The following is a 21494-nucleotide window of genomic DNA, read 5'->3' as shown; positions in this document are numbered from 1 at the left end:
GAACTAATAAAGAAATTTATCAGTTTTGTAAGATACAGTATCAGTATACCATCAATTATATTTTAAAGCTGGAAAAAAATAAAATATCAATATAACAAGTGAACAATCTGAAAATAAAGTTAAAACAATTTCATTGATAACAAAAAAAGAACAAAATACTTAAGCAAAACAATATATGCTCTAAAAAAATAAAACACTTGAAAAAATTAACGAAGATCCAAGTGAATGAAAAGATGTAATAATGTTTATGGACCAGAAGACTTAATAATGTTAAAATGTCAATACTCTTCAAATCTATAGATTCAACCCAATCCCTATTAAAAAATCTCATCTGACTTTTTTAATAGAAACTGACAGAGTAATTCTAAAATTCACGTGGACATGCAAGGCACCAAGGATAATTAAATAATCTTGAAAGTAATGAAAAAACTTGGAGGGATCACACTTTCCAATTTTAAAACTTACTACACAAAGCTACAGTTATGAAGACAGTGGAGCACTGACATATGGATAGATGTATAGATAAATGAAACATACTTAGAAATCCAGTTATGCTAACTTGATTTTAAAGAAGTGTGCCAAGACTCTTAATTCTGAAATAATAGTTTCTTCAACAAATTGGATTGGAACAACTGAGTATCCACATACAAATGAACCTTGACCCCTTGCTTACACTATGTATAAAATTTAACACAAAATGGATGATAAACCTAAATGTAATAGCTAAAACTACAAAACTCTTAAAAGAAAAAAAACAATAAATGTGTGTGACATTGGCTAGGTAAAGTCATTGTATATACATGCTAGAAGCCTGATGTACAAAGATTCATGCAAGAATAAGTTAACATTTCTATGCATGTTTACACATGTATGTATGTTTTTTCTTGCATATGTGTGTATACATACACACATTCACAGACATATCTAAAATATTGACACTAGAGATTTTTATTTACTTGGAGGAATTTTTTTAAGAATTTCATGTTAGGAATAGTCTTGTAAATATGTAAACTTAATGAAATGTGGAACATACCAGTAGATAAATATGAAATATTCTGGGATCACAGTGATAAACTAATTCAGGGATAGTATTAGCACAAATGTCTCAGAAGAGATGATTTTGATCTAACTCTTGAAGAAGGAAAGGTACATGGTCTCTTGGTAAATATAACTAGTACTGCGGGACTGAGGTAGAGGTACGTGATTGAAGACAAGGTAAGAAATTTCAGTTGGAGTGTACTCATGTAGGAACTCATATGCTAAATAGATTTGAGTATTCAAGGCATATTTTTAAAGCTCAAGTGATGTTTGAACTCTTTTCCCAAGGAATTTATATCTAACAGAGCTCTACTCATAACTAAAATTATTTTCATGGTAAAATTATATCGTCATCAACACAGAATGGAACATAATCTCTTTATATTTATAGGACATAAGCTATATACTAAAAGAGGCAACATTTTTCATGTCAAATATTGAAACTGGCTGTTTTCTAAAAATATCTGTGGATGCTTAGAAGCCAATGAGCCACACCTGTGTAATTCAGCTTCGGGATGGTAGTTCTGAACCTTTTCCCTCTGGTAACATGTTCCCCTAATGTTTCCCAAATCATACTCAGCAGAAGTGAATATTCCCTAAGGGCTGCCCATAGGAAGAACTGCCTGAGGACAGGTGAAACCCAGCAACCCTCATCCCAACTCTCCCTGTATCTTTCCCACTGATGCTTCATATCCCCAGCTCTCAGGACACTGCTGCTTTAAAAAGTAGGGTTGTTGTCAGAAACAATTTTAGCTAGGTGGATAGAGCACAGGACTGAGGACTGAAAGGTCCCAGGTTCAATTCCAGTCAAGGGCATGCACCTTGGCTGGGGGCACCTCCCCAGAAGGGGGTGTGCAAGAGGCAGCTGATTGATGTTTCTCTCTCATCAATGTCTCTAACTCTCTATCCCTCTCTCTTCATCTCTGTAAAAAATAAAATATATTTAAAAAATAAAAGAAAGTAGGGTTGTTAATTGAGGCTGTTGTGATAGGATTCAATCTTTATTTTAGAAAAATAATTCTGGCTTCAGGGCTGAAGTGGTATTAGATAGTAGGAAAATTAAAGGTAGAGAAACCAACCAGGACTGAGTTGCAGTGAGCATGAAAAAGGACAAGGCCCCTGGGGACAGGGGCAGAATAAACATTTCAAGAGTCAGGATGGATAACACTGATTAGTGGAGGAGAGACAGGGTAGAGTCATGAATCGTTGAAAGCTGGGCCAGTGATGGCTAGTGACACTGACAAGGTAAGGCACAGCTTAAGAGAGAACTGAGCTCAACAATCGTTAGAGGTCTAAAAAAACAACAAAAAAAACCGTACCACAAATGGAAATATTTTATTAAAGTCAGAAGAAATAAGTTTTTGTAACTAGAGATTTGGAATATAGGTTTTGGAATAGCTTCTAGGTGGCAAGGTAGGTGGTGTGAATACTGTTGACAATTGGAAACCATGACCTTAAAACACCAAGCAATATTTGTATGTGAGATGGTGGTAGGAGCATCCATCCACTGTGTGCTTATCACCTCCTCACTAATTAGCTCATTGCTACAAGCCAGTTGGGCAGCTCTAAACCTGGACCAGTCTTTACCTTAAGTCTAAATGCAGCTTTCTTCATCTATTGGTGCCAAATCAACTTTATCCAATTTGCTAACTTAAAATAAAAGGCCAAAGTAAGAGACAATACCCATATATGAGATTCCCTCCCACCCCACCCCCACAAAAAAAAAAAAAAAAAAAAAAAAAACTATTCAGAAAGCACTGATTCAGACAAAAGCCCAAATAGTGTACTAATTAGAAGACAAACACAAGGGGTATTTCTAGATAAGCTAACATACTGACACTAATTCTAAACAGTTTGGTGCCATCATAATATCTGCTTTCTTGTTATCCTTGCAATAGTTTAATGAGGTTGCTTTAAATCCAGTTCAAAGGTCACTTTGCCATTTAAAACAAAACAAAACAAAACATTTTAGTGGTTTGTGGTATAAGATGTGCAAAGCTGTTCCCCTGGCATGGCAGCTCTGGCTCCATGATGAAGTAGCTTCATATATCTGTACAAATGAAAACCAAATGTAAAATATTGTTTGCATAAGAGGATTTAAAAACTCTGAAATTGTGTAAATGTTTCATTTTCCAGGCTAAATATCCAGATTGTTTTGTAGTCTGACTACAAAATGCAGTTTCTTGCCCCTTCCTTATTGTGCTCTCCTTTCTCCACTATGTTTCCATTTGGCAGAAATCACTTAAGTGAACATGATGTCCCAAAGTCACTTTCAGCCACACATTTCATGTCCCGTATGCTGCAGCCACTCTGCACTTCCTCCCGCTGGTCCCCATGCACCCTCTGTTCTTGCATGACTCCATTCCTTTGCCTGTGTTCTCCTCTCCATCTGATGGTTTTTTCTCTAAAAGGTGAACTTTTTCTACTCATCTTTTAAGCCCTAAAGCAAAGCAGTTTCTTCAATCATTCAGAGCATTTTTGCAAACTTCTCCATCAGACCAGTTGTACCTTCTCACGGAAGTGAAGACAGACTTTTGTGCAGAGCATGGTTTCTATTAGGCAGCATTTCTTTGTAGGGTTTCCTTCCTTTGCAAAGTATTAGCATCAATTATTGTAGCTCATTTATTCATCAATTTGGGGCATATTATTAAACATATATGTGCCAAATGCTATGGCATACCTTGATCATATAGTGACAGCCAAAACAGAAATGATCCTTGATTTCATGGAGCTTGGAATTAGCAGTGTGGAAGTTGAGAGGGATATTAAATATATACCAAGAATATATAATGTCGTATCATTTTCCTAAGTGCTATGATAAAAAGGATTAGGTACTGTGAGAGAATAGCAAGGCCTCATCACTCAAATTGGGGAGTCAAAAGAGACCACTCTAGGGATCTAAAAAATGAAGGCTGGGGCGATGGACAGTTTAGAAGGGACACACTTTCAGCCAAAGAAGAGACTTAAGTAAGGTCTCTTGAATGGCTATGGCACAATATTCCCAGAATTATATTCACCTACTTTCTTTGGGCCATGTTAATAGTACTTTTGAGTAGGTTTTGTTTTATAAACCATCTCAAATACTTCTTGGTATATGAGATTTACATTAAACAAAATGAATAATTCATTTTGTTTAGTAACTATTAATGCATTTTTCAGTTTGCAATAAAAATCCTGAAATCTGCTTTTTAGGAACTTCTATAAAATATTGCATCTCCCATCTGAGTATAGATGTTCAGTCCCCTTTTGGGCACAGTCTTGTAGAACGGTGCTTTTCTCTGTATTACCTTTCATATACTGAGTTACAGCTCATTACTCTAGCTTTTTAACCACTTTAAATCTTGACTCTGACATTCAACATATTAGTGATAACTCTTTGCCTCACATCATCCCCAAATTTGATGAGCATGCCATCTGTGTCGTTATCTAAGTTCTTAATCATAATGTTGAATGAAAAGGACTGAGCATTCGCCCCTCAGCGTTCAGCCACAGGAAGACATGATGATTCATTAATCAACTTTGTTTGTAACTACAAAAATCCATCTAGCTCCCTATAATTACTTACAAGAATATGAGGAGAGAGTTTCTGTCAAAGTACTTTCTACCTATAATATCCTCCTCTTCTCTACCAGTCTAGTACATGCATGAAAATAAACTATATCACTTTCTCTGGAATTGATCTCAGTGACCCATTTCGATGTCCATTGCCCACTTCTTTATTAAAATACTAGAGGCCCGATGCAAGAAATCCGTGCAAGGGGTTCTGACCTCACAGCAGTGGCGGCTTGCTTAGGCCCTCACAGCCCCGGTTTTGTTAATGTTTTGGCTGTCCAGCCTAGTTAGCATATTATGTTTCTATTATTATAGATTCACAAGATTTTTAATACTAGGTCCATGTACTTTTTTGGTTAAAATTGGTCACTGCCATAGCATTGTGATAACCTGCTATAGTTCTGTCAGTTCTGGCGAGGTCAAGCCCTTCTAGGCAAAGGCAGTGTCTTAAGGGCTTGCAACCCAGGCCAAGTTACAAAACACCCAAAAGAATGTGTCCTTTAACAGCTGACAGTTCCTTTCAGGTAGCGCTGCTGTTTAGTAGGCAGACAGGGTGATGTGAGGATGCATGTGCAGAATATATTTCCTACACTGGTTTGACCTGTCTTTGCTTTACTGTGTTTATTTTCCTTATTCTGTATGTTGAGCTACAGATAACAGTGGTTACAATTATTACTCTTCAGTTCCTATTCTATTACTTTCTCTTTTCAAGGACTCAGGCCTCTACAACTCTTAATTCTAGTCTTGTTCTCAGTTTTATGTTGTTTTTTTTCTGTCCATTTTCTTCCCACTCAAGTTTGACTTACTAGTAAACACATTTTTTCTTGTTTCTCCTATTATAACTTTATTTTTTGCCTATAGGTTTATTATAATTCATAGCCTAAAATACTCAATCACATTCTTCATTACTGTCTATACTGCGAACACTTTACTCTCTATCCCATTCTTTCTCAAAAGTATATTTTTAGGTAAAAAACAAATAACCAAAAAAAAAAAAAAAAAAATTCTTAACCTCAAATCTAAGATAATTAAGTTCCAGCAGCTACTTTTCAGATGTCTTATCAGTTTTATTCTTTCCCATTTATATAATCAATGTGAGTAGCAATCAGTTCACTTGATGAGTTTTGACAGTTTTTTTTCTTGGATAAGTGGAATCATGATGGGAAGGTGAGGGGCAGTATGCTGGCTTTTTAAATATATACTATCTATTACCGTATGGTAGGTGCTCTGCTAGGGGTTTTGCTTATGTTATTTTATAACATCTGTTTAATAGGAATGGAATGCCAAGCCCAACAGTTCAATCTTGATATGGCATCATATTGGAATAAACTAAAATATTTAAAATTCTTAAGATGATTCGAAGTGTTGGAACAATGAATTACCATACCAGAGATATTAATATACCACTTGTCTCATTGCTATTTCACCATTGCAGGGATTTGAGCAGGATAAAAATAACAACAGTTACCTGAAGGTCATAATAATAGTTTTCAGTGTCATTATGTTTTATGTCTCAAGTTGAACAAAAGTGCTTTATCATCTATGTCCTTGGGAAATTTTTTTCTGTTGAGTGCCCAATCAAACTGATGTATTATTAGGCTACTTTTAATTTCAAACAATGAGGACAAACTGAAGTAACTGCAGAGATTGGCACCTATTTCTGGGTTCATGGGGAGCTAAGGAAGCAAAGGGGAATTTCCTCAAAGAAGGAAATTCATAGTGACCCATGGTTCTTCCATTTGTTTGCTGCCCTCACAGTGTGTTCTGTTGTTCTGTGATTGAGTCTGCTGTCTCCTGGCCTTCCCCTTCTTCCTCAGTCTCTCCCACTTTCTCTGTCTGACACTGAAAGTTCCTGGAGAGAGGATCTGACTGTTTACGCCCTCTCCTCTGCAGTCCATGCACATCCTTTCTGTACTTTGAATTCAGTTTCATAAATTTTGCTTTTACTCTGTATCTTCAATCTTATTAAATTTCCCATATGTAATTGAGAACATTCCAATCTTCTTCCCATCTGTTTGTATTAAAATACATATATTCCAAAAGTATAAATATAAATATAAATAAATGTATATACTTATTTTTGCTTGTGATTTAATTGAGATTTATAATATAGATCTATTTTGTTTTTTTCACTTTTGTTAGAGTATAACTGAGAAGTAAAAGTTGTATATATTTAAGATGTATGATTTGATGACTTGATATATGTATACACTGCAAAATGATTACCACATTCAAGATAGTTAACATATCATTAGCATATCCATCACCTCATGTATTATAGTTAGCATTTGTGTGTGCATGTTTTAAGAGCAATTTAGTTCTACCTTCTTAGCAATTTTAAGTATATAATATGGCATTGTTAACTATATATATTCTCCATGCTGTAATAATCTCTAGAATTTATTCATCTTGTACATCTGAAACTTTGTATCCTTTGTACCAACATCTTCCATTTCCTCCACCCCAGCCTCTGACGACCATCATTCCGGCTATATTCTTCTAGGAGTTCAACTATTTTAGATCACATCTATGAGTGAAATCATACAGTATTTGTCTTTCTGTGTTTGACTTATTTCACTTAGCATAATGTCCTTCAACTTCATCTATTTGGTTGCAAACGGCAGTATTTCCTTCTTTTGTAAGGCTGAATAATATTCCTGTGTGTGTGTGTTTGTGTGTGTGTGTGTGTGTGTGTGTGTGTTTCTTTCTCCATTCATTTGTTGACACTTAGATTGTTTTCATATCTTGTTTCTTGGCTATTGTGAATAATGCTGCAATGGGAATGTAGATATATCTTTGATATACTTATTTTATTTCCTTTGGTTATAACCTGTAGTGGGAATGCTGGATCATAAGGTACTCATTCTATTTTTAATTTTTCCCCCTGATAAATTATAACAGATCCAGAGACAGAGAAGCATTGATCAGACAATCAAACCTCAGAGGGAAGGTAGGGGAGAGGGAGGATGAGGAGGAGAGATCAACCAAAGGACTTATATGCATGCATATAAGACTAACCAATAGACACAGACAATAGGGGGGTGAGGGCATGAGTAGGAGGAAGGGGGGTCGCTAGGGGGACAAGAACACATATTTAATACCTTAATAAATAAAGAAATAAAGAAAAAATTAAGAAAAAATTATGATGGCCAACATTTATTGAGCATTTATAAATATGTAATACCTTTTTCTGAGTGCTCTCCTTAACTCATTTTATTCTGCTATCAACAGGATTAGTCAGATATTATTTTCATTCTTATAGATAAGAAACAGAAAAGTTAAGGAACTTGTATAAGCTTTCTCAGCTAGGGAATGCCATCATTTGTTTCCTCACCCATATAATTTGGTTCTAGAGTGTGTCTCAATATATTAATGGCCTCTGTTCTTCTTTATGTAGATTAATGTGTTCTTTTCCCCAAAATACTTATAGTATTTCACCTTTTACACATATTCAGTATTTTATATTTCTTTCCCAATAGTGATAAATTATCCAGACTTCATTCTAGTCTTAGCTAGTCAACTAAGAATGCTGTATATTTAGTCCAACATTGGCATCTTGTACTGCAGTGTGATCACTAGGTATCTAGTAAGATAATATAATTTAACAAGCAACAACACTAAATACAAAACCATTAAAACAAAAGGAGAAATATGCCAAGATATTAGCAATTGGTAGCCTTTAAATACTGAGGATGTTTTCTTCCAACACTTTCCTTTTTTTGCTTTTCATTTCCATATATCTATACACAGATCTGTAGTGTTGGCAAGCCCTCAGATTTTGAGTCTCTGTGAGGAATTCAGGCCAGAGCCAAAGGTTTGACTTTGTGGTCTGTATATTGGGTCCCTGAATTTTCAATCATCTGAGTGCAGGCCACAATGTGCCAATCTTTCTTGTAGATAATAAAATTGAAGTTTAGGGGATTCAAGCAACTATCTATAATAATAAAAGCATAATATGCTAATTAGACCAGATGGCTGGACATCCTTCCGGACAGGACTGCATTCTGGATGACCTTCTGGATGAAACCAGGGCTGTGAGGGCTAAGGCAAGCCTGGGCTGCAAAAGCCAAGCCCCTTTCATGAATTTCATGCATCGGGCCTCTAGTTGTGACTTATAGACCTAGGTTGGCTTGATATCAAAGGCCAGATTCTATCAATGTGTTATATTGTCTTCCTATCGTTTTCATTTCTCTTTAGTGAGTTGAATTAAGTTCCCCCATAAGATATGTTTAAGTCCCCCCCCCCCCCAGCACCTATGAAGGTGACCTTATTTTCAAATAGAAACTTAGCAGGTGTAACAAAGTTAAGGAACTTGATTTGAGATCATCCTGGATCTACAGCGGGCTCTAAATCTAATGATGGGCATGCATAATGGGAAGGAGAGGGATATTTGACATATCTGAGGCACATATAAAGAAAAGACAGCATTGGGATTATGATGCCACACTATAAAGAATGCCAAGAGCCACCAGAAACTGGAAGGGTAAGGAAGGGTTTTCTCCTACAAACTTGGAGGGAGGACAACCCTACTAACACCTTAATCTCAAGACTTTGGAATTATGGGAGAATACATTTTTTGTCATTTAAAGTCACCAAGTTTCTGACAATTTGTTATCACAGCCTTAGGAAGCGAATAAACTTTTTTCAAGGGAGATTTCTGGTTGCTCTTGAAACTTTTTTTTAGTGGTTGAAAGATTCTCTCTGTGAATTGAAAATATTCATATCCAGGGCTCCTGGACATGGTGACTGTAATTAAGAGATTTCCGACTTCCAGTTTTGTTAGAAGAACATAAGTGCCTCATCCTTCTTGAATTTTTTATTTCTTTAGCAGGTATATCACTAAATATCCACAAATAAAACCATAAGATATTTGTTTGGCAAGAGAAGCCTAAATGTAAGTCTTTGGATTAGCTAATGTGCAATCCATTGGGAAATAAATTTGTTGGTAAGTGAAACAAATTCACCATTACCAGCATGCAGTATAAATCTAGGCTGGGAGTCATATTTAATTTTACACCTTAGCGATATTTCAGAAGTTTTTACAGTAACTTGCAAGGAGTTAATGTACTGTGAATTCATTCCAGCACATTGATTTCTGTATTAGCCCAGTGAAAGATGCAGTTCTCTGGTTAAAGCAACTTTGGAGGTAAATTTTCTTCATCCTGTAATCCATAATTTAGAATTAATGATAACAGCTTGTGTTATTGTTCATGACTACAAATCATTGTTGGGATGACCCAGCATTCCAGCAAATAAAAATGGAGTTTCATCCCTGAAGTGTGTTTCATGCAATCAAATCATTCCATGGGGAGGTTGGCTCTGACTACAAGCTGCCTTCAACAACCTTGTTCTAGATAGTCATGTGCTGTAGGTATTTTTCATGCTTCTTGTTGCCACCTTCCGGAATTATCTGTATGTGCTGGTGTTACTGATATGTAGGTACGGATGAAAGTAGAACTCAATCCACCTAATGGAGCTTAAGTATTAAGAATTCTTTCTTGCATATGTGTCTTCCAAGTGAGGTTTCCAGCTAGACTCCCCGTAGATGAGTCCTTGTGATAAGCATTGTGAGCCCTGGCTGCTCTGTATCTTCTGCCTTTTCCTACAATACAAGCAGCACTTTCTCATCTGCTTCTATACTGAAATTATGAGTCATGTTTTTGCATTGTTTTCGTTGGGGGAGAAATCCTTGCTTTAAAAATGTAGATTATCACTCTAAGGGGCAGCAGAGGATGCCAAAGGGAAATTGCATCTGAAGAGACCCAGCTGCACAGTAGGTCCCATGCTGGAATAAGGACCCAGGCATCCCTAGATGCTCAACATATTCAAGAGAAGCCAGAAATCTTTATTTTCATCAGAAATCCCTCAATATTGAACTCTTGGCCTCAGAATAAATATACAGAGTGGGGCAAAGTAGGTTTACAGTTTTAAGTATCAGAAACAATTTATTCTTCTATTATTAATTATTGCATTATTTTCCATATGAACAACTGTAAACCTTTATTTGCCCCATCCTATGAAAATAAACAAGAAAATAAATAAGGAGGCAGACAATAAATAAATCCCATATAATGTCTGAGTTCAGGTCAGCACTTCCTTTAGAACCTCCCAAATGAAACAAAAAGGACAAAGACTCCTTTGTTCTAAGCTTATATTTTTTTGAATCCCCTCGATATTTAGAAGCATCTACTCACAAACTGGCCATTATTCATTGTTATAATTAGTTAATTAAACCTGTCTCAATAGTTGGAAAATGAAGTTGCTATTTAAAGAGCTGGTTCACTGGTCATTCTGAAGATAGTAATTTCCATTTAGACAGTATATTAGTTGTGTGTACATGTGAGAGCTAATTATCAGTGAGAGTCTATCATGTTTCAATATTTTCTTTTTTTAAATTTATTTTTTACAGAGAGGAAGGGAGAGGGACTGAGAGAGAAACATCAATGAGAGAGAAACATTGATCAGCTGCCTCTTGCACACCCCCTACCAGGGATGTGCCTGCAACTAAGGTACATGACCTGGACTGGAATTGAACCCACGACCTTTAAGTAAACAGGCCAATGCTCTATCCACTGAGCCAAAATGCTAGGGCTCAATATTTTCTTTAACTATATATGTAAATGCAATGTAAGAAAATGTGTATATGTATAGGTACATCATATGTGTATATCATTTATATACAAAATAATCATATTTAGTGGTCTTTAAGGCTAAAGCATAGCTATTAGTCATTTTAGTATAACTTCTAAATATTTCAGTTATCTATTAAGAAGGTGACTTGTTCTCATGCTCTTTTCTTACACTCATGAGCCCACCTGAATTAATATTAAGCATTTTAATCAACTTTGAGTCCTCAGCATGAAAGCCCATGTGACATCACATGACTTAGCCAATTTTAACTTATTTCCAGCCTCAAATTCTTGTACAGAGAATTTCTCTCTTGATTTTTGGAGATTTTGGGTTCATTCCCATCTAATTTAATGTGTGGTATCTCTCCTGCCTAGATTGCCATCTGCAAGTCTTTTTTTTTTTTTTTAATTTTGCTGTGCTTTAGAGGTTATTTTCTTTGAGTTAAACTATGATATATTGGAGTTGCTTTGGTGGGACATTAGTACAGCAGTCGAGCAGACATGGAATGGGTTAGAACAGATTGGGGGCCTCGGAGCCCAGTGAAGGGGCCATGAACATGAGCCAGCTGAGGGATAATGAGTGTGTGGCCTTGGCTGGTGGCAGCAGACTTGGAAGGATAGAGATGGGCTCAAACAACAATCGCTTTACTGATCCAGTGCAGAATCTCTCATCTTTTCAATGTTATCTTAGGCTTTAACTTGCCTGGAAATGATCTGGAATGTAAATTGGCACCCAAATTTGATCATTATTACCCTACAGTTTTTTTTTGCTAAAGCATCGCCACTGAATTATATTCTCTATCAATCACTAGCACTAAAAACAGGATAAGAAAAATGCATTTTTTACCCTGCTATTAGTTTTTTAGTAGTGGCAAGATATTAGTATCTGATTAATATTTGAAATTTCCACAAACTTCCACTTATTACATTTTTATTCTTACAGAATGAAAGAAAGATTTTTTAAAGGTGTGTGTATTATTACATTTTTATTTTTACATAATGAAACTGAATTATTCAGATTTAAAATTCCATTCTAAATCACATAAGGTTAGACCTTGATTTATAATCCATATTACCAGATCTTTTTAAATAATAAATGATCAATTTTCCTGAAGTATATATCTATTTGGTTCAACTTTTGCAGTCACATTCTAATTTGATGGTGTCTCTGTTCAGACTGTGCTAAGTGCTGACACAGCTTAACCTTATTTTTTCAGAGCATTATATATAGACTCTCAAAAATATTCTAAATATTTATTTCATGGGACTTTTTATTTCATTTGCTGAAGGTAGAGATTACTATGCCAAGGTTGATGCATGAACTGTGCAATGGTTTATGGTGTAGTACAGAACGTAACAGACAGTGTCAGACTCTTAGTGGATCAATGCCACTAAAATAACTCACTACCTATGTCCATCTTTTATCAAAATTGGGTTGCCTGGGGCACTCTGTTTAAGGCCAGGATCTTGCCTGATGGAGGAGCTAATATCTAGAACATTTCCAGTTGGTGGGAATAGGGAAAGAAAGAGTGTGGCAAATTACACTAGGGCTCTTAAAGCTTTCACTTAGAAGTCACATGCTCACTTCTCCTAACATGTCATCGGCTAAAGCAAGTTGAGATCCCCCTCACTTCAAGAAGCTGTGAAGTGCATCTCAAGGATCAAACAGTACATCTCAAGGATCAAACCCTAAAATATTTTGCATGCTCAAAAAATACAAGGCATGCTCTGAGATCAGCTATTGGAATTTCATGGTAATGTAGAGAAAGTTTGGTACAATTTAAGATTTTTCACAGGGCAAGGAACACTGGCTTTTAGAGCCACAGTTCCAAGAATTTCTTGGTAATAGTGGCATGTCAACAAATCTGTATACCTTTGTAATGTTTCAAATGCTGAGCTTATTATGTGGTTAAATCATTCAGTCACTTATTCAATTTTAACAGTGCTTATTTGCACTGCTAGAAACCACTTAGCACACACAGTCCTGATGGAACAGTTCAGATTGTTCTGCATCTGATGTTCCATTTATCCCTAACATCCTCTCAATATCTTCTCTAAGAGAAAAACATCTTTCTTGTCTGCTGGAGAAACCTGGCACAAGGTTGTTAATGCTGAAACTCCGTCTATGTGAACAACGGGAGATGGCCATCATGATGAATTTGCCTGGACAATTCAATTTAAAACATCCATTTGTCATATTATTTGGTTGGCTGATTAAATTTATACTGATCCATTTAGTTAAAGCAAGTGAGCCAGATCAAACAATTAGTCAAAAATCTGTTCTGCCACAGCTTATCCCAATAAATATTCTCACAGGAATTGAAACCAGGATCCATTTATATTACCTCAAACTGTCATATAATTTGCATATATTATTTGTATCATATAATTTAAGTGGTTAATTATGCACTTTTTATTTCCCTTCTCAATAATAAGACTGATCTCTTTACCCTGGCTGGTTGGGTTCAGTTGTTTGGAAGTCATTTTCCCAACCAAGAAGTTGCCAGTTCGATTCCCTATCAGGGCACATGCCCAGGTTGTGGGCTCCATCCCCAGTAGGGGGTGTGCAGGAGGCAGCTGATGGATGGATCAATGCTTCTCTTCCTCTCCCTCCCTCTCTAAAATCAAAATATTTTTGTCAAAAGCCTGACATACTCCAAATATGAATTTCTTTAAGAGCAGAGGTTGATTTTCTACCTTGTCAATCCAGGCACTATTCTGGGGCCATAATACTGATCACTTTTTCTTTCTTTCTTTCTTTCTTTCTTTCTTTCTTTCTTTCTTTCTTTCTTTCTTTCTTTCTTTCTTTCCTTTTCTTTCCTTTTCTTTCCTTTTCTTTCCTTTTCTTTCCTTTTCTTTCCTTCCTTTCTTTTTCTTTCTTTCTTTCTTTCTTCCTTTCTTTCTTTCTTTCTTTCTTTCTTTCTTTCTTTCTTTCTTTCTTTCTTTCTTTTCCTTCTTTTCTTTCTTTTCTTTCTTTTCTTTCTTTTCTTCCTTCCTTCCTTCCTTCCTTCCTTCCTTCCTTCCTTCCTTCCTTCCTTCCTTCCTTCCTTCCTTCCTTCCTTCCTTCCTTCTTGATAGTGAGCTGGGTATCAAAGTCAAGTCTGGGTTCCATTTCCCTTTCTATTTCTGCCCATTCTATAAAATGAAGCTTTTAGTCTTGAACCTGCGTTTAAAATAAAGTTCACATGCTTTATTATTAAAAAGTGCTTTACACTTAAATGATTTTTTTTCTGGTGAAAGGAATACAATTTAATAAATATTCTGAGGGATAATTTGAGTTTCAAGGAATCTAGGCCAACGTTGTCAATATAATTATTTGAATTTTATCTAACTTCTGAATCAGCAGTATTTCATATATCTGATTTTGGGTTCAAATAAGATACTTTGTTATGTATAGTACCATAACCATCACTTTATAATGTTAACATTGGAACATCTATGCTGATGAGGTTTTAAATATGCAGTAAAGATTATTTTTTCTACTCACAAGTAGAATTTCAAAATATTTACTTTAATAACTCAAATTTTAAAAAAGAAGAAATAATGGGAAAGTAGGTACTTTTCAACTCTCTCTTCTTGGGCTTTACAAAGGCCTACACAGTGTTGGAATCATCTTTGAAAGAATGTAACTAGTATTCATGGGCAATATTCTCAGGTGAAAATGTAAATTCACCAAAGCAAGCTGACAACCTTACTGGGGTTGATCTATATTTCCATATACTAATGGACAGATATTTTAAATAAATGCTCAATACTGCCAGTCTTCCCTTGAATGTAATGGCAAAGTATTGATCTAATTTCTCAAATTGTCCTCCTTGCAACCATGTCAAAAACATCAATCCCCATATTCTCTACCTCTTTTAAACAACTGTATACTTTAAAGTACTTTGATGTAAGTCATCAGGTACTTTTTAGTATGGTACATTCATTACTAGATAAATAGTATTAAAATGTATAAATTAGCCGAAACAGGACAGGTTTGGCTCAGTGGATAGAGCGTCAGTCTGTGGATGGAAAGGTCCCAGGTTCACTTCTGGTCAAGGGCATGTACCTTGGTTGCTGGCACATCCCCGGTGGAGGGTGTGCAAAAGGCAGCTGGTCAATGTTTCTCTGTCATAGACGTTTCTAGCTCTCTATCTCTCTCCCTTCTTCTCTGTAAAAAATCAATACAATATATTTTTAAATGTATAAATTAAAATAGTAAATCTTCAAATATGGAGAAATGAAAACATTTTAACTCACAAGTTTCTCCCAGATCTTCTCTTGGAAGTGGGGAAGAGACAATCAGCACTTCTTTGTCTTTTCCTGTCTTATTTTTTGTCCTGTGTTCTCATTATTCTAGCAAAGTGCCAATAAATAGAATATGTACTGTATTTGCCATTACTTTACACAGTAGGAAAATATAAGTAAATTAAACTAGGTTTTTTCCTCAGGCTATGAATATCAGCAATGTTTTTATCTAATCCTTCAAAAGAAGCTATTATAGAGAGAAAAATGTTAGTCCTTGAATGATGGAGGGGAAAAAATTACAGTAGGTTTCATTAAGAAGACCGCCTTATACACTGAGCTGTGTGTTTCCTATGCTCATTTACACTCACCTAAAGAGAAATATTTGGGGGTTAGCAATGTAGACTGAAAAGCCATTCCAGGTCTCTGGGTTTCAGCCTGAATGAGTGTGTCGTTAAATATAACACAGATAGAGATAATAATCACAGATCTTTAGTTCAGCTGTACTCATAATAACAACGGATACTTTTTGGGTACCTGCTATTTGTAATGTATATGGTTTACAAAATCACAAATTGCGTATATGCTCTACCAATAATTCTGTAATAAATACTCCATATCTAACTTCATATGCAGAAACACCTCTAGGCTAAATAATATGATTGTCTAGTCAATATATTCTGCATATGAATTATAGTATAAATATATTTTTAAATCACACCTGAGGATATGTTTTTATTGATGAGAGAGAGAGAGAGAAACATTGATGTGAGAGAGAAATGTCGATCCTTTGTCTCCCATGCGATCAGAACCCTGACTTGGGATTGAACCTGCAACTTGGGTACATGTCCTGACCTGGAATGAAATACAGGACTCTTCAGTGCTCCAACCAATTGAGCCACACTGGCCAAGACTGTAAAATATTTTTGATAGAAAAAAAGTTTCTTTTATATCAGTTGGATTTATATTTTTGAAATTTGCCACAGACGCTATTCTGTAATATATTTTATGCAAATTAGTTTTTAAAACATTAGTGAAGTTTCCATAGTCAGGAATTTGAATTCTCATTTGGCAGGTTAACCTTGTACATAGCCACATGTAGTCATGTTCTATTGCCAAAAATTGTAAGTCTCAAGTATGTGGGTAAAACTAATATTTTCAATTATGAGATAGGCATGAGAATATGCAATTATTAATGGTTTTCACTAAGGGCTTCCCTTTGGGATATACTCTTATCATGAATATATCCTGAAAAATAAATGCCACTGTCACTTAGTCCTGTTGAATTTCAAAACTATTTTATACTCATTGAATTTATGACCTTGAGTTTCATAGAGATCCTCTGGGTTTGTGTCTTATCAGGAGGAAAAATATAAAACAGTGCATTAGAGGCTCTCTAATTAAAATCATTCAATATACAAATATAGATAAAAATAAAAATGAGCCAGCAAGGCTAAACTGGCTAAAGAAGAAGTAGTTTTGCATGAGAAAAGGCATTGGTATTACTGAAGAAGATGGAGTAGCTATGTGGACAGGTTTTGAGACAGAGGAGAGGGAAGGGCAGGAGCAAAACACGTTAGGGATGCAGTTCTCAGCCTTGCCTGCACATTAGACTCCCTGGGGGCCTTTGAAAACACTGCTGCCTAGATCCATCTAGAAGACTCTAGCCAAATTGGCCTGTAGTATGTCCTAGGCAATAGAAATATATTTTACAGTCAAGAAGAAATCCCTTGTTTAGAAGCTCTTGTAAAGAATTGTATAGTTCTTGCAAACTAGTTGGCACTTTATTTTCAAGGCAATAGAGTCAGAAAAAGAGTTTAAAATGAGTAGCATAAATCATGTATTTTTATCTTCTTTTTAAAGATTATTTATTAAATGTACTGTTTATTATAGTTGTTAGAGCTTTAGAAGAGAAACTTTTTCCTCAGAGTGACTGAACAATATTAAAAGAGAATGCTTAGGGAAAAGGGACTAGTGCAGAGACTATTGGCTGGATTCCAGACCAGAAACTAAGATCTTAAACCAGGGACTGATGAAAGAATTTTAGAGTAAGGGTCATGTTTGGGACATTTTGACATAAGAACTCATTACAACTGTTAATACATGTGCGATATAATGGAGGAAGGCCTAAGTTGACTCAGTTTTTTTATTTTGAATAAGCTGTTAGCTTTCAGTTGCTGAATCAAAATTTTACCACAGACTTAGTTCATAACATTAGCTCAGCTCCCAAGGGTCAGCAGTACCAGATTCTCTGCTTATGTTTCTCACCAGGCTACAGGTAAGGTGTGGGACAAGGCCGAGGTCTCTTCAAACACTTCACTGAGAAAGGCTCCCTTGGAATTACTGGCAGAATTCATCTCCATGCGCCTGTATAGCTGAGGCCTGTTTTCTTGCTGACTAACAGCCAGTGGCTGCTCTCAGTCCCCTGCTATATGACCATGCATAGGAATTCCATAGCACAGCTGTTTGTTTGTTCAAGACCAGCAGGAGAATCTTCCTCCACAAAAAGGGCCCAATCACTCTTTTAAGGTTTTTAACCCAATTATCCAGCCCATTCACCCTGGCCCGGATAATCTCTCTTCTAGTAAACTCAAAATCAACTGATTTGTCATGTTAATTCCATCTGCAAGTTCCCTTCCCCTTTGTACACACTAAAACCTAATCACCTGAACACCATCTTATCACATTCAAGGGTCCTGCCAAAAACCAGGATTATATAGGCATGCACATCAGCCTATAAGAATCAGATATGTTGTAGTTAATTAAGATGATGAAATAATAGAATGGTTTAGGAAGAAATCAATGGATCCAGCTTTAGACATGTTGAATTTGGGGGTAGTTGGCCATCCAACTTGAGTGTATGAATAGGTTGTATAGAACTCATTTGAGATATCAGAATTAGAAGATTACAATTAATTAGATTATCTAGAGAAAGATGATAGCAAGAACTGGGCTGAGGACAAGAGCAAGACAAGTAAAGCTAGAACATCTTCATCTGTATTTCAATCCATATCTCTTGATTTCAGTCCAATATTTCAGTAGATGCCCTTTCACTGTGCCTCTACTTTGCTCTTTCAATAATATCCAGATTGACTCTGTTATGCTTCTTATCTCCCGGCAGAATTATAGTAATTGGTGGGACACAATGATCAGTGAGGAAAATGGTATCATTAGCCCTGCACTGCCTCATTTCTTCTTATCAGAAAGGACTAAGTGTGTACTTTTCCTGCTCCTTCCAACCCAGAATTGTCTATGAAGTACAAACTTGGGTTGCAGATACGATCTTAAGTATCTGTCTCTGAGAACTTCTGTCTGTGTATTTGAATAGAAGGTCCTGTGGCAGTATTGTTGAGCAACCTGAGCTCCAATAAGAGAACAGCAAGTGAATTCGATCAGTACCTTTTGATCAGACTTTCCTCCCTTCTCTTGGATCTTTTTCTCTCAGGTTATATCCAAGAAGAATGTGCCATTCCCTGCCCATTTGATTGCAAGTTAAGCGATTGGTCCAGCTGGGGATCTTGCAGTTCATCTTGTGGGATTGGTGTGAGAATGCGGTCCAAATGGCTAAAAGAAAAACCTTACAATGGAGGTCGCCCATGTCCCAAACTGGATCTCAAGAATCAGGTAAAGTGCATGAAGCAGCAAATAAAAAGCTAAAGAATTATCCTCATTATTATTTCCTATTGAAATTAAAGAATTATCCTCATTATTATTTCCTAACATTATCTTGTTAGAAGCAGCTCATAAAAGGTTATCACAAGTTCAGAAGAGAGGGGTTCAGCAAAAGATATTAATATAATACAATTAGTCATAGAAGCCTTGGGCACTCCTGGGTAGTCTTGAGTTCAACTTGGTATTATTAACAGTAATCATGTTTACAAAAATTAGATCCAATTGATTTTAATTAATCTTGAAATGTAATTTGATTATTTGTGATCATAAAAAGTGATGTGTATAGATACAATACACATACACCTGTGCATATGTACTAATGTTGGGAGAATGTCAATAATATGGCCATAAATATAATTACTGGTCTCATCATATAGTGCAAAAATGGTGTTCTATTTTACCTTTCCCTAACTCTTCCTTCTGATTTTTTTGTTGTTCTCAGCCTTGCCAGTGTTTTCACAGTTCTTCATGGCTCTTCTGAGCTATTTCTCTACCTGTTTCCCCAAAAATAAAAGCTGTTTTCATAAAATGGAACCCTAAAGAATACCCTTCCATGTAGATGTCTAACCAAAGTGCCATACTAAGCCCAGTTGATTTGAGTATTTCAGTTGACTTTACCCATATAACAGAGTCTAAATTTAGATAAGAAATATAATAAAGAACTAAAATTTCTCCCACAATTGCATACTGATTATTAGATTAGGGCTGACATATATATATATATATATATATATATATATATATATATATATATAGGCTGACATATATATATATTTTTTTTAATTTAGTTGAATAGGCAGGGAACAAGGTGAAGAGAGTTAGAAGTTCTTTATTCTTAAAGAGGTGAAGTGTGTCTTGCTTGTGCATGTAGAGTTTCTATCCTCCAGGACTGCTTCAAAAGAATAGCTGTGCGGGCTTGTATTACTAACTGGAGTATATTAATTTCTGTCATCTTAACCCCATTTTGATTAGACTTTCTGTACGGGTTGTCTAATGGAAGGGAAATGCATCTATTTTTAATTAATTTTAATAGCATGTCTGGTACTACTTGGCTTTAGATATCATTTGTCAATTCAAGACCAATATATCTAGCTACTTTTTCAAAGTTTTGCCAAAAGGCATATAACTCATTACAAATAAAAACTTAACATTCCAACAAAAGCAGCTAAGTTCTAAGACAGGACACAGTGTGATACATCTATTTTAAGGTTATGTGGTAAAATAATGACCTGGTTTTCCTCCCAAAAAGCAAATATAAACCTATTGGGGAAAATAAGGCAGAGGACCAAGTACTGTAGTTTGGTGAAGGGATGATTAATGAAGGGATTTAATTAATGAATCAGAGAAGAAATAAGCTAGGAGATACGCCTTACTTCACAAATTTATGGTCATAAGAAAGACTTTCAAATGAATATTTTCTATGAAGACTGACCATTCCTTGGAGATTTTTCTGGGAATTTAAAATGGAAACTCTATTAAGAATTTATAGTTATAAATAATGTATAGTAATTCTTAAATCTTTCTCAAAAGCAACAATGAAAGCTAAGTCCTTAAAACACTGGTATTAAGTATTATTTTAATATGTTTAATATATGAACTAGGAAATTATCAAAGGAATAAAAGGACTGTATTTGAGCACAGACTTTAGGACAATATTTTCAATACACAAAGGCAAATGTATAGAAATGTTTCTCAAATTTGAAAGTATGAATCAGATAAATGTACTTGTAATCTCCTGTGACTTAAAGGAAACATGTTCTAAACACTTCATTTACATATAAAACCTGTAACCTTACAAAGTAGTACAAACTGATAATCCCAGGTTCCATAATTTAGATAAATTCCATAAATTAAAATTAAGTTCATTTGTGCCTGAGCAGGAAATGTTTCTTTTAAGTCCCAGAAAGGCATTATGGCATTCCAAAGATGATTGTGTTTTTTGATGCTCAGAAATAAATCCTGACATGAATGATCAGCAATTGAATTAGTATTGCCTAATTGAATTAGTATCTGAAACCTATAAAGAGGTTTCAGATATCTAGCATGTATATGGTTTAATTAAACTCAAATAAAAAAAGTTCACCCCAATCCATACTTAGGTTTTAACAGAAGTTAATTGATAATAGCAATAAGAAATAGCTACCCCTCTCACTTGTAAGTCTGTAAATAGCAAGTCTGTAAATAGCAAAAATTTTACTAGTGTGAAAAATCCGAAGTTTCAAAGAAACTTTTCTTAAAGCAAGCACATACCTGCCTATAAGTATATTTGTGGGAAGCTTAAACCCTCTGTGTGTATGTGATGTTATCTACAGAATTCTTTTGAAGTTATCCTCATTTTCTTAACTCACTTGAAAATAAATGGGATTGTTAGGAATT

The 21494-nt window shown here is 35.4% G+C and overlaps 1 protein-coding gene across 1 annotated transcript in view; it reads left to right on the top strand.

The window, feature by feature from the left end:
• The window catches only part of THSD7B (thrombospondin type 1 domain containing 7B), a 696543-nt gene that overhangs the window by 480948 nt on the left and 194101 nt on the right, over positions 1-21494 (top strand). Inside the window, exon 14 of the mRNA XM_036422004.2 lies at positions 18892-19070. Coding sequence (XP_036277897.1) covers positions 18892-19070 — 179 coding nt within the window. The remainder of the gene's footprint in view (positions 1-18891; positions 19071-21494) is intronic.

Source organism: Pipistrellus kuhlii, unplaced genomic scaffold (genome assembly GCF_014108245.1).
Source record: "Pipistrellus kuhlii isolate mPipKuh1 unplaced genomic scaffold, mPipKuh1.p scaffold_m20_p_7, whole genome shotgun sequence".
Lineage (NCBI taxonomy): Eukaryota > Metazoa > Chordata > Mammalia > Chiroptera > Vespertilionidae > Pipistrellus > Pipistrellus kuhlii.
The sequence above is the reverse complement of the archived record's forward strand: the minus strand, read 5'-3'. Positions and strand labels throughout refer to the sequence as shown.